General features: G+C 42.9%; 2 protein-coding genes across 2 annotated transcripts; both read left to right on the forward strand.

The window, feature by feature from the left end:
* Positions 1-1,872: 1,872 nt before the first annotated feature.
* On the forward strand, positions 1,873-2,538 carry LOC120111719. The gene has a single exon (XM_039129582.1). It carries the CDS (start codon positions 1,873-1,875, stop codon positions 2,536-2,538), a length of 666 nt encoding a protein of 221 aa, XP_038985510.1.
* Positions 2,539-9,523: 6,985 nt separating this feature from the next.
* LOC103695971 (NADH dehydrogenase [ubiquinone] iron-sulfur protein 1, mitochondrial) lies at positions 9,524-22,127 on the forward strand. Its single transcript, XM_008777435.4, has 5 exons — positions 9,524-10,011; positions 10,094-10,340; positions 14,226-14,520; positions 17,906-18,280; positions 20,889-22,127. The coding sequence occupies exons 1-5, from the start codon at positions 9,582-9,584 to the stop codon at positions 21,786-21,788; spliced, it is 2,247 nt and encodes a 748-aa protein (XP_008775657.2). The 5' UTR covers positions 9,524-9,581; the 3' UTR covers positions 21,789-22,127.
* Positions 22,128-23,954: the final 1,827 nt, after the last annotated feature.

Raw genomic sequence — 23,954 nt, forward strand, 5'->3', positions numbered from 1 at the left:
GAGAGAGAGAGGAGGCCGTAGATCCGGCCGGAGGAGAAGAAGAAAGCCGAGGGCTCGGCCGGAGGCTAGGGTCTCGGCGAAAACAAAGAAGAAAGAAAGAGAAAGAGAGAGAGAAGGAGAGGGAGTGACCGAGAGGGAGAAGGCCACAGATCTGGCCGGAGGAGAAGGAGGGGGCCGGAGGACCGGCCGGAGGCGTGGGTTTCGGTGGAGACGAAGGAGAAAAGAGAGGAGAGAGAGGAGAGCGGGAGATGAAGAGGCGGAAGCCTCTGGAAGGGGGGAAGAAAACCTGATAACGGGTTCGCGGGTCGGATCCGAATCCGAACCCGCAACCCGTTAAGCCCAAAGAAAAAGAAAAAGAAAAAGAAAAAGAAAAAGAAAAAGAAAAAGAGAAAAAAAAAGGGGAAAGGGTTTAGCCAAATTTGACTAAACCCGAGCCCAATCAAATTGGGCTAAGTCTGGACAAGCCAGACTATAAATTTAACCAAAATTAAACCCAAATTAAACTTGGGATTAAGCCTAATGACCAATTAGAAGGCCAATTAAACCATATGGACCCAATCAAGGCTCCAATATGAACACATTAGACTTGGGCTAAATTTCGGGTAGAATCCAAACAAGTAAAAGGAAATAATATGCTCATTATAATGTGATTTTAGGTGACTCAGGATCCGTCACCAGGACGTAAGAAACTTGGGAGAAAACGAATCACTGTAAGTAACCTGTCCTAATCCTGTTATGGATCATGTTATGTTATTAATGTTTCCTAAGCATTTATTTTAAGTATATATGTTTCATACATGATATGTTACAATGCATAAGTAACTTTAATGATCCCAGAAGCTATGGCTATGTATGCAACATGATGATACTGATATTATAATCATGCATGTAAGTTTATAAAGTCTTAGCTAGCCCAGAGGCACTATAATGGGCTCAAAGATGCTACTGAGAATGACTGAGCCGCCAGTGGCTGAATAGTAACTGAGCTGCCCCGCCAGTGGCTGAATAGTAACTGAGCTGCCCCGCCAGTGGCTGAATAGTAACTGAGCCTGCCCCGCCAGTGGCTGAATTGGAATTGGGCCTGCCCCGCCAGTGGCTGAATAGTAACTGAGCTTGCCCCGCCAGTGGCTGAATAGTAACTGAGCTGGCCCCGCCAGTGGCCGAGTCTGACTTCGCAGTAGCATCCGAGAGTAAAAGGACCACGGCATGCCGGGGGGCACGGTTTCATATGCATATAATATGAAAATTTTGTGATTTGCACTACTGCTTTGTTTAAATTGCATACTTATTATGCCAGGATGATTATTAGATAAACATGCATGTCAGCTTCTCAAAACCCTGATTTACATGTTTAGTCTACTGGTTGATCCGGTAGGATTATGCAGGATTACTTACTGAGCCGTGTAGCTCACATCTGTTTATGTTTCGTTTTCTTTCAGATCCTCACCAGTGATCGCCATCAGATATGTTTTTATTTTGTTACAGAGCTTCGTATTTTTGGAGAAGCTTATATACTTCTGTACATTTGAATAGCATAGAAGTTCTGTATTTTTGGTTTCAAACTTGAAGGTTGTACTGCAAACTTTTAATATATATATAAGGATGAATCCTTTTTGGCTACCTGTTACCCCTGTATGAGGCTGCGTGCTACTGTGGGCGATAGTCGGCAATAGCACGGCCGTGTCACGGATCCGGATCCGGGGCGTGACATCTAGTGGTATCAGAGCCTTAGGTTAAACAATAGAATAACCATAAAATGCCTAAGGAAAAGGGTAGTTAAGAATGTCACCGTCATAGAAAATGTTATAATATGCTAGTTTATCATAACCTCACTTTAAAAATTTTTGACTGCTAGGTGATCATTAGGAAGATATGGATGACGACCGGAGACCACCCTCCCCGGAGCCCAGCGAGCGGTCAGTTTCCCCGGATACTCCACGGTCTGCAGCAGGTCAGGCAGGCCTAGCCGGAGTGTATCAGCTTATGGCGCAAGTGCTGCAACAGCAGCAGATGATGCAGTTGGCCGCTATGCCATCAGCAGACTCCTGCTATGAGAGGTTCCGCCGACTGAACCCCCCGACCTTTGAGGGTGGGTCTGACCCTATGGCGGCTGAAACATGGATCCGGGAGATAGAAAAGATGTTCCGAGCCCTCCACTTTCCTGATGAGGTGACAGTCCGGCTGGCGACCTCTATGCTGACAGGAAACGCCGAATACTGGTGGACGGCCATGGAGACGGCTTATGCCGTTGACAGACTCACCTGGAGGGACTTTAAGAGGATGTTTTACAATCAATACTTTCCGGACTCAGTGCACCTGGCGAAGCAGAATGAGTTTTTGACACTAACCCAGACTGACCAGATGTCCGTTCTGGAGTACGCCAATAAATTTAACGAACTGGGACGATTTTGCCCCCAGTTCATGGAGGATGAGAGAAGTAAGGTGAACCGGTTTGAGCAGGGATTGAGGTACGGGATTCGGTCCGAATATCCTCCCATTTATTCTCAAGCTACAAAGATGTACTGGACCGAGCCTTGAAGGTTGAGGCTGACCTGATACGGTCCGGGAGAGAGAGGGAGGACCTGAAGAGGACCCGGTCATCAGGAGCACCGAGTAGTGGGGCTGGAGGCAGCAAGGGGTCTGTGCCCAAGAAGAGACAGAGCAGAGGCTGCCCCACCTGTGGCGGAAACCACAGGGGTACCTGCATGAAGAAGACCGGAGCTTGTTATTCTTGCGGGCAGACAGGACACATCGCCCGCAACTGCCCTAGCCGAAAGAAGGACGAGCCCAGACATACTGCACCAGAGGACCAGAGATCGAGGGGTAACCCTCGGGTTTTCGCACTGACTCGACAGGATGCCAGTGCTAGCGATCAAGTGGTGACAGGTACACTTCTGGTCAACTTGGTTCCTGCCCTCATTCTATTTGATTCTGGTTCTACGCATTCTTTCGTGTCGGTTAGCTTTTCCAGACAATTACATAGCACATCTGAGAAATTAGTGGAACCATGCATGTTGCTACACCCCTTCAGAAAACCGCAATTGTTGACACTAAATATAAAGATTGCATAATTCAGATAGGGAAAAAAGAATTAGAGACAAATCTTTTACAGCTTGACATGCAAGACTTTGATATTATCTTGGGCATGGACTGGATGTCACAGTATCACGCCCACATTGATTGTTACCACAAGAGGGTGTATTTCGGATACCTGGGGAGCAAGAATTTTTCTTTCAGGGCGATATATACCCCTTCAAGATGCTCCTACACTACACTTTATTTCTGCCTTGAAAGCTGGAAAGGCTGTGAGAAAAGGGTGTATGGCCTATCTGGCCTGTGTAATGGATACCCAGAAAGAGACCAAACTGGAAGATATTCCAGTAGTCAGAGAATATCCGGATGTCTTCCCGGAGGAATTACCAGGATTACCCCCAGACCGAGAGATCGAATTCACAATCGACCTCGCACCAGGAGAGGGGCCAGTCCCAAGGCTCCTTACCGGATGGCCCCTGCTGAGTTAAGGGAATTGAAGGTACAACTACAAGAACTCCTGGATAAAAAGTTCATCCAGCCCAGTGCGTCGCCATGGGGAGCTCCTGTCCTATTTGTGAAAAAGAAAGACGGGAGTATGCGGCTATGCATCGATTACCGGGAATTGAACAAGATAACCATAAAGAACAAATATCCCCTACCTCGGATCGATGACCTGTTTGATCAGCTGCAAGGCGCCCAAGTCTTCTCCAAGATAGATTTGAGGTCAGGCTACCATCAGCTGAAGATCAAATCTGAGGATGTGCCAAAAACTGCATTTCGAACCAGGTATGGGCATTATGAATTTCTGGTTATGCCTTTTGGACTGACCAATGCCCCGGCTGCATTTATGGACTTGATGAACAGAGTCTTTAAACAATATTTGGATCAGTTCGTGATAGTTTTTATCGATGACATTTTGATATACTCAAAGAGCCGGAAGGAACATGAAGACCATTTGAGGGTGGTGCTACAAATCCTTCGAGAGAAGAGGCTGTACGCCAAGCTGAACAAATGTGAGTTCTGGCTGGACAGTGTGGCGTTCCTCGGCCATATAATCTCCAAGGAAGGAGTGTCAGTGGACCCCAAGAAGATAGAAGCGGTGGTGGATTGGCCTCGTCCCACCAACGCCAAGGAAATAAGAAGCTTTTTGGGATTAGCCGGGTATTACCGGCGATTTGCGGAAGGGTTCTCCAAAATAGCTACCCCCTTGACCCAGTTGACTAAGAAACGGGCCAAGTTTATCTGGGACGGCAAGTGTGAGAGGAGCTTCCAGGAGCTTAAACAAAGGTTAGTTTCTGCCCCAATTTTGACATTACCGTCCTTAACTGGAGAATTTACCATCTACAGTGATGCTTCCAAGAACGGGCTAGGCTGTGTGCTGATGCAAGATGGCAAGGTGGTAGCTATGCCTCGAGACAGCTGAAACCCTATGAACAGAACTACCCGACACATGACCTAGAGTTGGCCGCAGTAGTGTTCGCCTTGAAACTTTGGAGACATTATTTGTATGGCGAACACTGTGATGTGTACACCGACCACAAGAGCCTGAAGTATATATTCACCCAGAAGGAATTGAATATGAGGCAAAGAAGGTGGTTGGAACTCTTGAAGGATTATGACCTGAGTATTAAATACCACCCAGGAAAGGCCAACGTGGTGGCGGATCCCTAAGCAGAAAGTCAGTTATAAGCTCCGCCGCTTTACTCACCACTCAACCACAGATTCAGAAGGATCTCGATAAAATGCAGGTTGAGGTGGTTACCCAAACTACAAAAATTTTGCTGCCGCCTTGAGTATACAACCAACCTTGATCGATAGAATAAAGGTTGCCCAGCAGTCTGATGAGCACATTTGCCAGCTCAAGGATGAAGTGGAGAAAAGGTTGCGACCCGAACTCCAAATGCACCCAGGATGGCACTCTAAGGTTTGGCCACCGACTGTGTGTACCGGCAAATGTTGACCTAAAAAGGAAAATCATGGAAGAAGCCCACCAATCCCGTTTCTCTATTCATCCAGGCAATACTAAAATGTACCGGGACCTTCGGGAACATTACTGGTGGAAGGGGATGAAGAGAGAAATAGCTGAGTTTGTGGCCCGATGCTGACCTATCAGCTAGTAAAAGCAGAGCACCAGAGGCCAGCAGGGTTGCTGGAACCAATAGAAATTCCTGAATGGAAGTGGAAGCACATCACGATGGATTTTGTTACAGACTCCCCAAAACGGTGAGAAAGAATGATGCAGTGTGGGTGATTGTTGATCGCCTTACAAAATCAGCTCATTTTCCTGCCATTCAGAATTGGTACTCCTTTAGACAAGCTGGCCCAATTATACATCGATGAGATGTACGCCTGCACGGAGTACCAGTGAGTATCATTCTGATCGTGACCCCCGATTCGTGTCCAGATTCTGGGAAAGCTTTCAGAAGGCCATGGGTACCGGACTGAGGCTCAGTACAGGCATACCACCCCCAGACTGACGGCCAGTCAGAGCGGACAATCCAAACTCTGGAAGACATGCTGAGAGCTTGCACTGTGGACCTAGGTGGAAACTGGATAGTCACATACCACTGGTGGAATTTGCTTATAACAATAGCTACCATTCCAGTATCCAGATGGCCCCATACGAAGCTCTCTATGGGAGAAGATGCCGATCCCCCTTACACTGGGATGATGTCGGGGAGCGGAAAATGCTAGGCCCCGAACTGGCCCAGCACACCAGAGACAAGGTACTACTAATTAAGCAAAGGCTTCAGGCTGCCCAGGATAGACAGAAAAGATGGGCTGACAGAGGAAGAAGGGCCTTGGAATTTTTGGAGGGAACTTTGTCTTCCTAAAAATTTCACCATCAAAGGGTATTACCCGATTCGGAAGACACGGCAAATTAAGTCCTCGCTACATTGGCCCATTTGAGGTTCTTGCTAGAATAGGCAAAGTTGCCTACAAATTGGCCCTACCTTCAGAGCTATCAGGCGTACACAACGTCTTTCACGTCTCTTTGTTACGGAGGTACGTTCCGGATCCCAGCCATGTGGTACCACATGAGCCTCTGCAATTAAATAAAGATTTAACCTATGAGGAGGCTCCCCTGCGCATCATAGACAGAAAAGAGCAAATTCTCCGAAGGCGCACCATTCCCTACGTTAAAAGTCCAGTGGACCAACCACACTGAAAGGGAAGCTACCTGAGAATTGAGGAAGAGATGCGACAAGACGCTACCCTCAAGCTCTTCGAGAACCGAGGTATGTTTAATTTCGAGGACGAAATTTATTTAAGGGGGGAAGGATGTAATGTCCGGGCCCACAACCTACTAGGCCCAATAAGAAATAGGCCCAGTTAAGGGTTGGGCCCAAATTTCACTGTAGCCAGCATAATTATTATCAGGAATAAAAAAAAAAACGAAGGGATAAGACCGGACAGGGAGGGGTTACCGCACCCCCTGCTGGCAGTCGATGCCGGCGCGCCCGGAGACAAGGGGGGGCGGCGGCCAGTCCCGAAGTATGGAGGAAAGGAGAGGAATGGGACCTCTCAGAGGGGGGGTTTCATCCTCTAAAACAAAATATTTAAGCCTCTGCCGGCAACCCCCAAATCACAGACCCCCCTAAACACCGAACGAGAGAAAGAGAGAGGGAGCCGAAGGCCCTGGAGCCTAAGGCCAAGGAGCCCTGAAGCTTTGAAAGAAGGGGGGACTACCAAGGGAGGAAGCAACTGCCCGACTACAACCCGACTAAACCAGGTATGGACTCCCTGTTAAATTAAACATTATAAAAGCACTGGAGAAAACCCCTGCTTGTGGGGTTGCTCTTCCCCTCTGTGTCAACAGTGACATAGAGGGGAGGAAGGGCCGGCACAGGAGAGGAGAAAAAGCCCCACAATCCCTGGGTCGGGCCGGACCTTCACAGGCCGCGACCTATCCGGGACCGAAACCCTAACCGGGGTTCGGCCTAGTTGGACGGACCGGACACCGGCGGCCTCGGCCGTGGGTAACCTTGGGGTTTCGGGGGGGGCAACCCAGGCCGCCATATCTGGCCGGGACGACAACAGAGGCGGCCACAGGGCCGCCAGCCCGGCCGGACCCACCACCTCTTCTTCGGCAAGGGGTGGTGGTGCCGGAAGGAAGGACCGAAGAAAAGAAAAAGAAGAAAGAAAGAAAGAAAGAAAAAAAAAAAAAAAAAAGAACTCACCGGACCTTGAGGCTTCATCCCCTCCGGCCATGCCCTTGCCGTGGGACGGAGCGGGTGGAGGCTCTCGTTTATAGCCGGATCCCGACCCATCTCCGAGCCCTTCCCCTCTCCGGCATTACTTCGGAGGGAGGAAGGGCTGGCCTTCCCTTCCGCCGGCGCTCCGGGGGGGGGGGAACTCCACCTCGGTTGGTAGATCGGGGGGAGCCTCGTCTCCCCGGCCGCCTGCAAGGGAAGAAAAAGGAAGAAGAGGAGGGTTTTCGGTGGGCCGGAAGTCAGGGTTTCGGTGAAAATAAAGAAAAAAAAAAAGAAGAAAGAGAGAGCAAGGGAGGAAAGGAAGAGAGAGAGGAGGCCGTAGATCCGGCCGGAGGAGAAGAAGAAAGCCGAGGGCTCGGCCGGAGGCTAGGGTCTCGGCGAAAACAAAGAAGAAAGAAAGAGAAAGAGAGGAGAGAAGGAGAGGGAGTGACCGAGAGGGAGAAGGCCACAGATCTGGCCGGAGGAGAAGGAGGGGGCCGGAGGACCGGCCGGAGGCGTGGGTTTCGGTGGAGACGAAAAGAGAAAAGAGAGGAGAGAGAGGAGAGCGGGAGATGAAGAGGCGGAAGCCTCTGGAAGGGGGGAAGAAAACCTGATAACGGGTTCGCGGGTCGGATCCGAATCCGAACCCGCAACCCGTTAAGCCCAAAGAAAAAGAAAAAGAAAAAGAAAAAAGAAAAAGAAAAAGAGAAAAAAAAAGGGGAAAGGTTTAGCCAAATTTGACTAAACCCGAGCCCAATCAAATTGGGCTAAGTCTGGACAAGCCAAACTATAAATTTAACCAAAATTAAACCCAAATTAAACTTGGGATTAAGCCTAATGACCAATTAGAAGGCCAATTAAACCATATGGACCCAATCAAGGCTCCAATATGAACACATTAGACTTGGGCTAAATTTCGGGTAGAATCCAAACAAGTAAAAGGAAATAATATGCTCATTATAATGTGATTTTAGGTGACTCAGGATCCGTCACCAGGACGTAAGAAACTTGGGAGAAAACGAATCACTGTAAGTAACCTGTCCTAATCCTGTTATGGATCATGTTATGTTATTAATGTTTCCTAAGCATTTATTTTAAGTATATATGTTTCATACATGATATGTTACAATGCATAAGTAACTTTAATGATCCCAGAAGCTATGGCTATGTATGGCAACATGATGGATACTGATATTATAATCATGCATGTAAGTTTATAAAGTCTTAGCTAGCCCAGAGGCACTTATAATGGGCTCAAAGATGCTACTGAGAATGACTGAGCCGCCAGGTGGCTGAATAGTAACTGAGCTGCCCCGCCAGTGGCTGAATAGTAACTGAGCTGCCCCGCCAGTGGCTGAATAGTAACTGAGCCTGCCTCGCCAGTGGCTGAATTGGAATTGGGCCTGCCCCCGCCAGTGGCTGAATAATAAACTGAGCTTGCCCCGCAGTGGCTGAATAGTAACTGAGCTGGCCCCGCCAGTGGCCGAGTCTGACTTCGCAGTAGCATCCGAGAGTAAAAGGACCACGGCATGCCGGAGGGGGCACGGTTTCATATGCATATAATATGAAAATTTTGTGATTTGCCACTACTGCTTTGTTTAAATTGCATTACTTATTATGCCAGGATGATTATTAGATAAACATGCATGTCAGCTTCTCAAAACCCCTGATTTACATGTTTAGTCTACTGGTTGATCCGGTAGGATTATGCAGGATTACTTACTGAGCCGTGTAGCTCACATCTGTTTATGTTTCGTTTTCTTTCAGATCCTCACCAGTGATCGCCATCAGATATGTTTTTATTTTGTTACAGAGCTTCGTATTTTTGGAGAAGCTTATATACTTCTGTACATTTGAATAGCATAGAAGTTCTGTATTTTTGGGTTTCAAACTTGAAGGTTGTACTGCAAACTTTTAATATATATATAAGGATGAATCCTTTTTGGCTACCTGTTACCCCTGTATGAGGCTGCGTGCTACTGTGGGGCGATAGTCGGCAATAGCACGGCCGTGTCACGGATCCGGATCCGGGGCGTGACAATTAGTACTAACAATCAGAGTTTCTCCATAATTTAAAATTTTATTACTTAATATATAAGAAAATTTTCATCATTAAAACTTTTTATTTATTATAATTTATTGTATTATTATACTGTATTTCAAAAATAGTTAAAAAAAAATCGTATCTCGCGTATGAGTGAAATCAATGCTTCGCCCCCAGGCCCCAGCGACTTATGCTGCGGGTAAGCTCACCGGCGGAGGACCCGACCTGGAGTCCTTCCGCTTCCACACCGTCCTTTCGCCTCGCCGCGGTGAGAGTCGGAGGATACACCGAGTGTGTGGGAGAAGAGAGAGATGGGGTTCGTTCTCCGAGCTCTCCGGCGCTCCAAACCCTTGCTCCAATCCCACATCTCTCGCTCTAGGTTTCCATCTCCCCCAAACCCTACCCCCATCCGATGGATCTCCTCCACCCCCGATCTCCAGAAGCCCGAGTCCTCCGCCGCCGCCGCGGTGGAGGAGCCCCCGGCGCCGCGGACACCCGTCGGCGGTGCTCGGATCCACTTTTCCAACCCCGACGACGCCATCGAGGTCTTCGTGGATGGGTACCCGGTCAAGGTCCCCAAGGGCATGACCGTCCTCCAGGCCTGCGAGGTCGCCGGGGTCGACATTCCCCGCTTCTGCTACCACAGCCGTCTGGCGATCGCCGGCAACTGCCGCATGTGCCTCGTCGAGGTCGAGAAGTCCCCCAAGCCCGTCGCCTCCTGTGCTATGCCGGCCCTTCCAGGTCTACAAAGATCTCATTTTTCTTGGTCATTCGATCTAAATCTTTCTTTCGAGTTGAAATCGTTTATAGTTTTGGACGGCAGGGATGAAGATCAAGACGAACACGCCGGTGGCCAAGAAGGCGAGGGAAGGGGTGATGGAGTTCCTGCTGGCGAACCATCCACTGGATTGCCCGATCTGTGATCAGGGAGGGGAGTGCGACCTTCAGGACCAGTCGATGGCCTTTGGATCCGACCGTGGTCGGTTCACGGAGATGAAGAGGTCGGTTGTTGATAAGAACTTGGGCCCCTTGGTAAAGACGGTGATGACTCGATGCATCCAGTGCACAAGGTACTACATTTTCTCATTGTTCCTTGAGATGGTCTGACCTTGACTTGTAAATTTTGGCACACATAGACTGCTGACTTGATAATTGAGGCCGGAATGATTTATGGATTATCAAAAGTCTAATTTTCACAGGTGTTACTAGTTTAAGGTTATCCTTTTGGTGGCAGCTTTTGATGTTTTTCTCCTCAGTTTTGAATTGGAAATGGTATACATTGCCTACGACATGCGATGAAAAATATCCAAGAAACTGAATGTAAGAAAGTGAAAATTATATGATTAAGTTACTGGGATGAATGGAGTATGACCTCCCTCAAAATGTGAAATGTCACTCCAGGGTGCTCATCTTGACCCTTTTAAGGAAGACATGATGTTGGAGGGACCTCATATTAAGTTGAGCAATCATATAACAAGGCTAGGTCATCATGAGACATTGAATCATCTAAATGTGGCCTTTTGTCTTTTGCCATCTTTAGACAATTTGGCATATATTCCTCATCACATGCAGTTTAACATTGTCTACCAGCAGGCTTCGCTTCACTCACATGCAGCAACGACTACCTTTTTTACATATTTATCATAACAATCATATTAGTCTAGCATACCCAATTACTACTTGGTCTTATTCGGAGTGTATAAAGCCACCTGCTGCTTATGAACAATTACATTTGAATGAAAAATTATTATTGGAAAAAGGCAGTAGTGGAAAAAGCCCTTATTAAACTTGATGTAATTTTGCAATAGTCATCTAATACGTACAACATTTTCATTGGTTTGTGCTTTTGGTCTGGTATATGAGTTTTGGCATCTTATGTATAACCTTCTTTTGTTACCATTAGGATTTAGGGATGCCCTTGAATTGAGCTGACCTAACCTTTCCCACAGCTTATTATGGTCTTATCATGCTCAATGCATGGTTTCCATCAACACTAGATTAATGTTAGTCCAAAGCCTCAAAACACTGTTTTTCTTAAAGTCATGGAAACAATTTTAAAATCTATAAGTTGATTTTGTTTTGGTAATTTTATACCTATATATGTAACTAATTTATATGAGTTATGACTGATGCTTGGTACTTGACCTTGAACATTCAGCATGTTTCAAGGCTCAAGTTGAGCACACAAACTCAAACTCTGAGCTTAGCCCAGGGTTAAAATAAGCATGCTTAGGTGAGCTGCACTAGTTTGTATAATTAGAACCCTTAATCTTTAGATATGATACGATGCAAAATAAGCATGGGATTATTAGGTTGCTCTTCTATTTACTGGTGCTTGCTTGATATTTGTAAGGTGAGTTTTGGTACTTTTATTTGTTTATGGGCCCAATGCCACTATGTTTCATGATTTGCTCAATCTATTTAAAATATTTGGTCTTTGAAATATGATTATGCATTACATGTCGTTGCTGAAAGATGCAGAACCAAGCCTAAAACGTGCTAGATAAACCGTGTCCTGCATTAGGTATAGCCTATTCATTTAATTGCTTTCTTGCATTTGGACATGTTCTGAACGCTTAAACATGATTCTCAACCTATCTTAGAAGATTTAGCATCCTAGGTTATATCAAAGACATACAATTTCTTGAAACAGTATACTATTGGCATGTGCTTTACACATTTGATAGAAATCCGAGCAACAAACTAACAAAAGCTAGCTTATGTCATATAAAATGAAGAAAAGCAATTATAACACGAGTAGAAGAGGTTGAAGGAATTTATAGGGAGGGAAAGGAAGATGGGAAAACCTAATCTATTCTCTTTTTTTGGCTGAAAATCAGGGCCAGAAAGGTTTGACTGGTAGATTGGGGCTCCTCAATTATAGCACAATGGAGATGCGGTGCTTCCACCGTTGCCTTGTTTATGATCGGTTGTACTGCTTGAGCAGGTTCAAGAAGAGGGGGTTGGATGGTTGTTGAGGGGTGAGGTTGGAGGTTGTACATGCTGGGCAGAGGTCTAGGTGCAGGACTCTGAGAATGGTTAAGTTGCTGGGTTTAGGTCGAAGTTGACGTCGAGATAGAGTTTGGGTAGCCGGAATATGATCATGTTGGTCGGGACTGAGGGTGGATGAAGTCGGGGTAGGAGAATGGGAAATTAGAGATGAGAAGGGAAAGGTGGATGGACATATTGGTAAATGGGTCGATGGACATATTGGTAAATGGGTAGAGGTAAGGTTGAAGATATTTTAATAGTATAGGGTATTGGTTCTGGTTGAACTGCTATTGAACCATGGTTGAAATGCTAACCCATAATTTGCATCTAAAAGTAGTTTGGTCTAGGTTATTGGGTTTTGGACACTGATGAGAATTGAAATAGTGATACTCTATGGTGTCATTTGGCATCAACTTCCATTTTTTGTATTTTCAAAATTAGAAAAAAAAAATTGTTGCTGTTTTTTCTGATGTTAAAATATAATTATGTTTGATATAGTTAATTATCTTTAAAAACAACCATGGCGATAAAGGCAGTGACAATGGTAGCAGTGGTGGAGGCAGTAAAGGTGGAGATGGCGATGATGGCAGTGGTGGTGTGGTAGAAATGACATTGGTGGTGGATGGTGGGGGGCATCAATGATGTGGCAGAGGCGACGATGATGGTGGCCATGGTGCAGAGGAGATAGCGATGACGGTGTTGGTGATATGGCAGCGGCGATGCTAGCAATATGGCGGTGGCAACAATGGCAGCGGTGGTGTGATGGTGGCGACAATGATGGTGGCAATGGTATGGCAGTGGCAGCGGCAGCAACGACGATAGCGATGGTGTAGTGATGGCAGCAACAACAGTTGGGAGGATGACAATGGCAGTAGTAGTGTTGGTGGCAGTAATGGCGATGACGGTGGTGGTAGGGTGGTGATATAAAAATGAGTTTCTTGTCTTTAAGAATTTTGAAAGCAAGGATTTCTTACTTTCATTTTTATAAATATAAAATAATTTTTTTTAAAAAATAAAAAATAGCAAAACAAAACGTGTTTTTGTCCTAGTTTCCATAATTTTACTTTTGAAAGTAGAAAACAAAAAATAAAAACGAAGCCAAACATCCTTATATTTATATATTTTTTGATCATGCCTGATGCACATCAATATGGACCAGCTTTGACGCATTTGCTATGTCATGCCAAAACCTTGTGGTATGGTACATATTATACAAATATGGTACTCATGGGAAGTTATTTTGATCAGGTTTGTGATCTGCTTCACATGCTGCTAGTAGATATTTTTCTTACCACCTCCGAAATTTTGAAATGAAAAATAAATAACTATTATGTTTACTGTTGTTAACAGTCTTAGTGCAGTTCACAATTCATACATTTCCAAGAGGCAAGCTTTAAAAAGGTGCTTGATTTCCTTCGACATTGGATGTATCAAGGAGAGGATATTTGCTAATGGTTATTAGCTGTGTCTACCTCATCTGATATTTCCTTCAAGGAAGTTCTACAACTCCTGATTGCCAATCCTCGATTTTCTTTTCCATGTGCTAGTCAGTGTGGCTTTTGAAGATTTAGCTGCACTAAATATCCATGTAGTTAGTTTTTATGATTGTATTTCAACAATTTATTGTTTCATGCATGAGAAGTAAGGCAGTTCTTTTCTTTTAGTAAATTTTATCTAAGTGTCTGATGGATGCACAGTTATTTTCTCTGTGCTTTTCAATTTTTTTTCTTTCTTCCACAATGTATATCTTTCTGACCGAAATATGTTTAGTCATAAACTGTACCCTGGGCTGATTTTTTATTTATTTTGATTTGTCAAGGACATTTTACTATTTTAAACACCAAGATATGTTACTTGTGAAGGGTTTGCTTTTTGTCACTACTTCCATTTTGAGACTCGGATGTGATAGCGAGTTTTTTTTTGATATAAAGAAATATTAACAAAAGTTTCGTTACCTATGGCAGGTGTGTGAGATTTGCTACTGAGATAGCTGGTGTTCAGGACCTTGGCATGCTAGGTCGTGGTAGTGGAGAGGAAATTGGGACATATGTAGAGAAACTTATGACAAGTGAACTCTCTGGAAATGTGATAGATATATGTCCAGTGGGAGCTCTCACTTCTAAACCCTTTGCTTTCAAAGCTAGAAACTGGGAGTTAAAGGGTACAGAGAGTATTGATGTCACAGATGCAGTTGGGTCAAACATAAGAATTGATAGTAGAGGTCCTGAAGTCATGCGCATCGTTCCACGTCTGAATGAGGTTTTTTTCCTTTGCCATCATTCTAATGCAATATATGTTTTCTTGTCAGGAATTGAGATATTAGTTAGTCACTTTTTTGTATAATCATTTACGTGATCCAATGCTTCTCTTTCCAGTGGTGCAATTTTCAAGTTGTAGAATTTTGCTGGTATCCAGGGAAATGGTTGCGGTGCAAGCCTTTTCGATGACTGCACATATTTCTAGAAACTTTCTAATAGAATAAGTATTAATTAGCTGAAATACTTTCAAAAAAGATAAATTTAGGTCCCCATGAGTTCCTTAAATAATCAGAAAGCCATCCAATAAAAATCTAATTTTTACCGAAATGATTATCTGGTTCTTGGGATTTAAATATGCATGCATGTTTTTTTAAGATGAATACATGGTTTATTTACTAGAACATTCAGCATTTCCCTTTGAGGGTTGAACTTATAAGATAATAAAAATCTAAGTTTTATGCTTTGCATTGCATTTCTTTACATCTATGTTCTCTTATATTTGTGTTGTTGCAGCTGCTGCCATGAAATTTATGGTTGCATCGTATTTTGGCACATGCTTAATTGTTGTGTAGTATGAAAGCATAATGTATGCAGGGCTTTGGCCTCTGAAAGAGTGTATGTCTTAGTTTAGCTTCCATGCATGTGATTCATTATTGTTGCGATGTGACATCTTGACATCTCTTTGGGTTCATGACATCATGTTGTTAGCTGAAAATCATTGTTCCCCACTAAACAATTTTTACAGCTTTTGGTGGCTGATTCCACATATTTATGCACTACTGATGTTGTTAGCATTATCCTTATCCTGCCACCACCTACTGGCTGTAGCCTCCTGAACTAGTTTCCATAATCCAGCACTGAGTCTTGTTGATGCAACAGCCATAGAACTCCTGAGTGACATCACCACAATGCACCATCTTCAAGCTGTTTTAAAAATATCTCTATTCAGGGAGTCCGATAAAAGATGTGGCTCACTTTGATTGCAATACCAGTTTACTGCCAGACAAGATTTATCCCAATAACATCTTTGGCTAGTTCTGGGGCTTGAGTTTTATAGCTGATCCATTTGACTGTTAGAGACTGTGTCAAGCTAGCCATGGCCTGATTAGTGTATATCTACATACATTTAGATTGATAACTTAAAGAACTATGAAGCATTAAGTTAGCAGTGTCAACAAGTTGAGCTGAGCAAAGTTTTGCCCAACTAGAGTTTTAGTTGAAATCCTAAGAGTTGTGATTTTCTTGCATCAACTCTTGAAGATTTTCCTTGATTCAAGTTCAACTTGGTTTGGATTATATTGGCTTTTGGCTGGGTGCAGCAATGTACATCTAAGATTTAGCGTACTTGGTCCCAATTCTGGATGAAATATGTTCTGAAGCCAATGAGCTGGTATTGTCATTTCCCAGGCCTTCCACCACCAATTTAGGGTCACCTGTAGAACGTTCCTTTTAGCTGAGAAGGATTGATAAAAGGTTTACCAAGACTACTGGTCAACTTGATAGCAATCCTGTAAGAATGGTTCCAATTTCTTGGCCAAGGCAACTTTGGACACAAGTGGCCTTTAGTTACGAGAAGTTGGAACAGTGTGGTAATGGATTAGGTGTGGGTATAGGAAAGTAGATCTCTTAAAAAAATAATTAGAATGCGTAAACACTTAGGAAACAGGTCTGGAGATGAGCTTCCTGAGTGGATGTGATATCCTAAGTTGAAGTCTCTAGTTACCAAGGGCAGGCTTGTCTTAAAACCTAGAAAACCAATTGGCAGGCAGAGACCTGCATTATTGGAAGAGATTGCTTATGCAATCTGCGAGCAGCCCTCTAAATTTTCTTAAAGTTGGGGACTTTTTAGTTGAAGAGGGTTCTTGAAACATTAGCCTAGAGCCAGCTTGAGACATCAGTCTCCTCCATAATGTGATGCCATTGGATATAATCAATTTTATATTAGTTTCTAGGCATATGAAATGTCTAGGTTGTTACAAAATAAATACTAGGTTTTAAACTCACTGGGTATGCATCTGTCATATCTAGATAAATACAAATTGATGTGAGCCTATATTTTGCCTAGTCTATAAGCTTGATTCAGGCTATTTTTAACCAAGCCTGATTTAAGCTTGTTTTCAGGTTATGAGCCCAACATCTGAGTTCCAGTCTGAGCTCACAATAAGCCAAGCTAACTTGATTCTTTGTTGTCCCTATAGTTGATGGAGTACATAAAATAATCCCGAGAGAGAACTCAGGAAGTAGCCTTTTTGGTAGTTAGACCAACTGACTTTTTAAGTCAAATACCTTTTGTTCAATACCTTTAGTTCTTTCAGTCCAAGGAGAAGCTTGGCTCACTAACAAACTCAAAATAGATATGTCTTTCTTCATTTTTGCAACTTAACACAAGCTTACTATGTTTCAGATTTTGATTGCTAGTTGAGAATACTGCTTGCCTCATGTAAAAGCTGCCTTTTGGTTCTGCATTAACATGGCAAAAATATTGTATGTGCCTTCACAGTGTGCGAGCACAATAGAATATTCCTCAAGCGCCAGATGAGTATGGAAGGGTCTTGCAGGAAGTTGGCATTGGCATGACGCCGCCATCTGGTCATCATATGCAGTTTGGCATTTGTGTGTTGTTAAAACTTTATGCTAAAGTTTGTTGAACCATGCGGAACTGGCTGGTTCAGGGTGTACTGAACCGGACGCATCGGTTGCTAACGTTGTTCAGTCCATCAGAAACAGAGGGGGAGAAAGAGGAGAGAGAGAAAAAGAGAGAGGGAAGGGGGGGGAGAGAGAGAGGATGGGAGGAAGAGAGAGGGCTTGAAAGCCCTCATCTCGTTGGCCTAGGTCGCCCCTGTTTCGAAAGGAAACAGGAGAGGGGATCCATATTTGTTTTGTCATTTCTGAATTCTCTCCATCCCCGACTCTCCCTATCTTGGTATGCCTTAGAACGGCACAGTACGAATTCATACCGTGTCGAACCAATCGCTGGCCGGTATGCCCTTTGGTACTAGTTCGGCGAACCCTGCAACTTTATATATATACAGGACACTGTTCTCTTAAATGAGGTTTTGATTCGGAAACAGTTTATTTTATTTGTTTTTGAGATAAGTTTTTTTGAGGAAACTCTGCCATTAGTTATTTAAAAGACATTCCTAAATCAGGGTAGCAACCCCCCTTCCCCTCTTCCACCTTCCTATGTGTTGAATGTGAAATTATTATGACCTCCTGTTCTCAAAGCTTATAATTTACCTAGTGTAGGTAGTACACTTCATCCCAAATGCTGGAACTCTTAAACTAGGCAATCATAATGTTATTATTATCAGGTTTCTACGTTATACTTTATTTGGAAAAAATATCTACCAAGGTTGTTTTATCAGTGAACCATATTGGTTTTGCAGGATATTAATGAGGAATGGATATCTGACAAAACACGATTTTGTTATGATGGCCTCAAGAGGCAAAGATTAAATGACCCTATGATTCGTGGTCCTGATGGACGATTTAAGTCAGTTACTTGGCATGATGCCCTTGCCGTGGTTGCTGAGGTTGCACATCAAGTTAAACCTGAGGAAATTGTTGGGATTGCTGGTCAGCTTTCTGATGCTGAATCAATGATGGCACTGAAAGATTTCTTGAACAAAATGGGTTCAGATAATATATTATGCGAAGGGAATGGCTTAAGTCCTCAAGCAGACCTGCGCCCTGGTTATCTTCTGAACACAAATATTGCTGGTCTTGAAAAGGCAGATTGTTTCCTTTTGGTTGGTTCTCAGGTATTGTACATTTGACTAAAGCTCTCTCTCTCTCTCTCTCTCTCTCTCTCTCTCTCTCTCTCTCTCTCTCTCTCTGCGCGCGTGCGTTGCACCTTTCTTCATATTGTTTACTGGTTGCCATTATAGTCTACCATACTTTTTTCTTTTCATGAAACAATAAATTTTCAAGATGTGTTTTAGCTAAATGGACCCTGGACCATATATTAGAAGTCCTCTGCGGAAAATGAAATGGGGCCTCGATCCACATTATAGAGTTCCTTTTCTCTGCAGAAAAAAGAGAAAAGAAGTCAATAGAATATACTGAATTTATAATTGTTTATCGGATGCCTTTGTGTCCTTTTCAACTGTTCTTGCTTTCTAGGAGCATATGAGATGACAATTGTAGCCCCTTATGTTAATAACTTTAAAAAATGTAATAATTAATGTAGCTTATATGTAGAAAGAGAGATCCTGACATTTCAAGATGTATTTATGCTTATCCTACTTTAATCAAAGCCAATTTAGATGATGCTAAATCTCTGGACCATATGTGGAAAAAATTCAGAGATTTACTTTTTGGTTTCAACATGTTCTTTCTGTGTAGCATGCTCATTTTAAAAAAATGTGCTAATAGAAAATTACAACTTAATTGGAAGCAGCTCACTGCTATGTGAACTTTTAACTGTCAAAGAGATCTACAAAATGAAAACGCAGTCTCTAACAGGTTGATAATTGATATTTTTAGTAGCAGTATATTGACTATTAAGAATTGAATCATGGTTGCTATGACCCAGGTAAAAAATATATAGGAAGACTGGACCATGTGGTGTTTAATCTGTCCCTTCTGCCAGTTCTATCTGATTTTACAATCAATTTTTGTGCTTAGTTGTGTAGAGCTAAAGATATAGCCGTATGCCATATCTTCACACAAGCATGTATTGTTAAAATTACTGATTTTAACAATGGTATCACCACACAATTGTTTTTTCAGAAATATACTGCTGAAAAATCAAAATTTTAGCACCATATTTTGTTGTATTTATCATATTGAGAGGACTTGCTACTTACGAGAGTGAGCATTGGTGCAGTGGTAAGGTTGGCTCAATTGCGACCCAGGTGTCAGGTTCGAAATATGAAAACAGCCTCTTCGCACATGTGGGAGTAAGGTTGTATGCATCTGATCCTCCCCAGGTCCCACAATGGCGGGAGCCTTGTGCACTAGGCCACCCTGCTGAGAAGTCTTGTTGCTTATGTTGTGGTGTAAATACATCAGAGTAAATCATTGCTTATTCTGCAAGTAAAGCAAATTTTGTGTCACAACAAAAGAATACTTAGGAAAACCAGCTCACAGATAAAGTGATAAAAACAAGTTTTCATGTTGCAGCATAAACTTTGATTAGTTAGTTGCCACACAATAGATATTCTGGAAGCACCACCTATCATATTTCTCACCACATTTTATGCACGAACATCATAGATCCTGAAACTTTGTTCAACTTAAAGAAACAAATATGCCCTGAATAATGAGCCTGTAGATGGACAGCTAACATGAATTATGCAGGAATGGAGGACTATACCCCCCTAGCAATGATCTGTTTAACATAGTTGGATCAATATATGGCACGCCAAATCTCCCTGAGAATAAAAACAGATCCTGATAGGTAAAATTGTGATTGCTTAGGTTCCATTTCTGATCAACAAATAAGACTCTGAAACTAAATTTGATCGAAACCTTGGACTACTTATCTGGGCTACTATCTATTTGTCCTTTCATTTACAATCAGTTTTAACCTTGGGTTTTTATGAAAAAATTGAAAGGAAGAATCACTAGAATTCTATATTGTTATTCACATAATAACAACTTCATGATCCATAAAGAGTTAACACCATGATTCATGGAAGAATTAAGTGCAATCATGCTATATACTACATGCATGAAAGAAATTTGAAGGGTTAAAAAAGTGTTATATTTGTGGATCAAGGCCACGTCCTGCAAACAGAATTCCATGTCAGAACATCTAGATTTGCATTTTATCCTTTTGCTCTTGAATTAAGAGGCATAGGTTTGCAAGAAAGGTGTGCTAGACACATCAGCCAACCGTCTACCAAATATGTCCACTTTGTATTAGTCGGACCCAAATATATTTGCTTCTCCCATTCTATTTATATCCATGCCCTTTTTTATACAGATGTCTAATTCATATATCTGATCCATAGCTGCTTTTTATACATTGCTGTTGTTCGTGAAATCTATTTTTCATTATCTTTCTATATTACCTTTTCTATCAGTGGCTATTTTTATATACTACCAATCAAGTAATCTAGGACCTTTAAAGCAATCACTTGAAAATACCATCCAAGCCCATAATAGCCTCTTAGCATTGACTTAGAATTGTATGCCACGCATGATTAATCAAGCTGGAATGTCTATTTTATGCTGTTTCTAATTTCTTTTGTTTCTATTTTTCTTTCTATTGTTCTTTCCCACTGAACTCTGTACTATGATGTCTATAGTTTTCATATTGTGTTGTGATTATTACCCTATTCTGTAACTCATAATCAGTGAAATGTAATATTTTTCATGGAAAAAATTAATTAACTTTTTTTTTTTTTTTTGTTTAAATGGCAGCCAAGAGTAGAAGCTCCCATGGTAAATGCTAGAATACAGAAGACAGTTCGAGCGACTCAAGCAAAGGTGGCATACATCGGTCCCCAGTCAGATTTCAATTACGACCACCAGCATCTGGGTACAGGCCCCCAAACCCTTCTTGAGATTGCTGAGGGCCGTCATCCTTTCTGCTCGACTCTCCTGTCTGCAAAGAACCCTGCCATTATTGTTGGGGCTGGATTGTTTGGACGGAAGGACAAAGATGCCATTTTTTCTGCTGTTGAGACCATAGCAAAGCTTGGTAAAGTCACGAGACCTGACAGGAATGGCCTCAGTGTCCTACTCCTCAATGCTGCTCAAGCCGCTGCTCTTGACCTTGGCCTTCTATCCAATCCCACCAGCAGCATACAGTCTGCAAAGTTCCTCTATCTTATGGGAGCTGATGATGTGAGCTTAGAAAAGCTTCCAGATGATGCATTTGTTGTTTATCAGGGGCACCATGGTGACAAAAGTGTTTATCGAGCCAATGTCATTTTCCCTTCTGTGGCATTCAGTGAGAAGGAAGCCACATATGAGAACACCGAAGGTTGCTCGCAGTTGACGGTCCCAGCAGTCCCCACGGTTGGTGATGCAAGGGATGATTGGAAGATCATTCGAGCACTTTCGGAGGTGGCTGGGGTCCGGCTGCCTTATGATACCCTCGATGCTGTAAGGGCTCGCATAAGGATGGTGGCCCCCAATCTACTGCATGTGGATGAGAGGGAGCAACCAACAGTTTCTGCAGCACTGAAGCCAGAGTTCCACCAACTGTTGAGCTTAGCTCCATTTGGTACTGCTGTGGAGAACTTCTACATGACGGATTCAATAACTCGAGCTTCAAAGATTATGGCACAGTGCAGTTCAATGCTGTTGAAGAAGTGATGTTTTTGGAGTCACTGCCACTAGAGCTGCGCTTATGTTTCCAGACATCAGATGCTACTTCAATTTATGTTAGTGAATTCTTATAAACCCGCACTTCCAGCTGCCTTACCCATTGGTGCTTATAAAAGCAGCCAAACTAAACTATTTTTTTTGTTTTTTTGCTTGTTTTGCAATGTAAGAAAGGCGGAGCCACTTAATAAGCAAAAGGCTATTTTTGAGGCATGATCCTCAGCAGTCAGAACCTGTGATTTATTGTGTTATTTTCTTTGTTGGCTTATCTTTCGTAAACATGGAAGAACTATAGCTCTTATATCTATGAATCTATTTCTTTGTAAAGAATTGCAGATTTTGAGCAAAGGACCTGATGTTGTTGAACTCAATTACATATATTATGGAATTTAGCATTTAGCCTGCGTTCGACACTGTCCTCACTCATCTGAGGTCTTGCTCTGTTTGCCTGCCTGGAGCCATGACCTGAGGGCTGTCGAAATTTAGGAGCTGAAGCCAGAACCGAGTGCTGGCTTGGCTCTTAATCTTGCAACCTTGGATGAGCTATAGAGACCGCTATTCTTGGAAGATGGGTCTGAAAAGTGTGATGCCTTGGCCCGTTTATCTTGGGCTGCCTCGACAAATCTAGTCAGACTCTGCTATGTTTGGGTTTTCCCCCTACTTTGTATGAGGACGTAAAAAAACAAAAAAACATGCGAGGGGAATGTGGCAGAGTCAATAAAAAGCAAACTCATGCTTTGGTTCTAATTAACATATTAGCGTAGCAATAGTAATTGTCTTTGGCTTCTATATCCTTGAGAAGATGCTCCGTCGAGGTTTCAATCTCTTTCGATCTTCCGCTTTCTCACAGAATATTGGAAGGAGATCACTTGAGCACTTCGCATACGCTATCCTAGCTAGCAAAATTCTTTTTGTTAACACTAAAACTGCTAACATGAATAACTCATGGCCTGTCAGCTTATTTGTTAGCATCTCCCTTTCTCTCTACATCCCTTCACTTGGTATTTGGCTTCTTCAGATACCTTAGATGTTAGATTTTTCGCTTTCATTAAATATACTCTACAATGGACAACTCAAGTTCCACTTTTCTCTTGACACTCTATTTGTCTCCTTTACCATTTCTACTAAAGACAATCTTGTGGCTTACTCCACTTACCAATGTTTGATACTAACCTAGCATGGCTCCAATCTTCTCAATACAAAAAAAAGAGAAAAAAAAAAAAGGAAAAAGATCTTATTCAAACGAGGCAAGCAATCAATTTGTTCAGCATTGCTCTTGGTGCAATCCATCCTGTTCATCATCACTCCACCAACACTGTAGCATATCGAGAGAGTCCTGTTGCCAAAGTAAAACTACGCACCTGTTACTCAACCAACAAACGATTCAAAGATTAGGCGGGTAAGATTTTGAATTCAAGTGCAGGTAGGCATAGACTTTTAGGTTAACTTGGGTTGGTCTCTCACTCTTTTTTCTGGCTTTATTAAGGGGGTTCCACTATGATCCTTAGGTCTCCTCCTCCTATAGCTTACTTTTGGAGCGAATAAATGTGCGACGAGGCCGAAGTAGTGAAAGTCTAAGGTGGCCGTCCTCCATGCCAAACCATGTCCATCAGCTCTGACAAGGGACTCTAAGAGGGGCTGATGGCTAAGATAAATGCGAAATGGACAAATTCTTTCTGACTTCTTAATTGAAAAAAAAAAATGGGTGTCATTGTAGAAGAGTCCCAAACCAATTGCTAACCTCTTGTTTGTGCAATGAATGGATTGATAGTAGCTCCCTTTCTTAGCCAGTTTGTTCATTCCTTCCTTTGTTTCTTCCTTGTGTAAAGTTTTTGGGGGTCATGTCTTTGAATAGACCACTGAGTAGGTGAGCATATTGGTCAGATGGCATGCATGATTCGCCATGTACAGTTCTGAAGATAAGATTTATCTATATTTTTGTGGCAAAGCAAGGAGGCTTCCTCAAGAATATTTTTGATGTCCACCACAGTTTCCAAGCAATTGTCTTGTTATAATTCAACTTAGTAACGTATTGGAGTTAGCCACTATAGTTGACAAAAGAATGTGTAAAATACTTTGCACTTCTATTTTAGAAAGACTAGGCCACTTCCATTTTAGAAAGACTAGGCTTGCTATGTGGGGACACCATTTAGGTAG

The sequence above is a fragment of the Phoenix dactylifera genome, chromosome 8 (genome assembly GCF_009389715.1).
Source record: "Phoenix dactylifera cultivar Barhee BC4 chromosome 8, palm_55x_up_171113_PBpolish2nd_filt_p, whole genome shotgun sequence".
NCBI lineage: Eukaryota > Viridiplantae > Streptophyta > Magnoliopsida > Arecales > Arecaceae > Phoenix > Phoenix dactylifera.

Bases quoted from the DNA above. Each gene is read 5' to 3' on its own strand.
- LOC103695971 (XM_008777435.4), top strand. From the start codon at position 9,582: ATGGGGTTCGTTCTCCGAGCTCTCCGGCGCTCCAAACCCTTGCTCCAA. The intron at 14,521-17,905 runs GTTTTTTTCCTT...TTGGTTTTGCAG, and splicing joins TCGTTCCACGTCTGAATGAG to GATATTAATGAGGAATGGAT. The intron at 18,281-20,888 runs GTATTGTACATT...TTTAAATGGCAG, and splicing joins TCCTTTTGGTTGGTTCTCAG to CCAAGAGTAGAAGCTCCCAT.
- LOC120111719 (XM_039129582.1), top strand. From the start codon at position 1,873: ATGGATGACGACCGGAGACCACCCTCCCCGGAGCCCAGCGAGCGGTCA.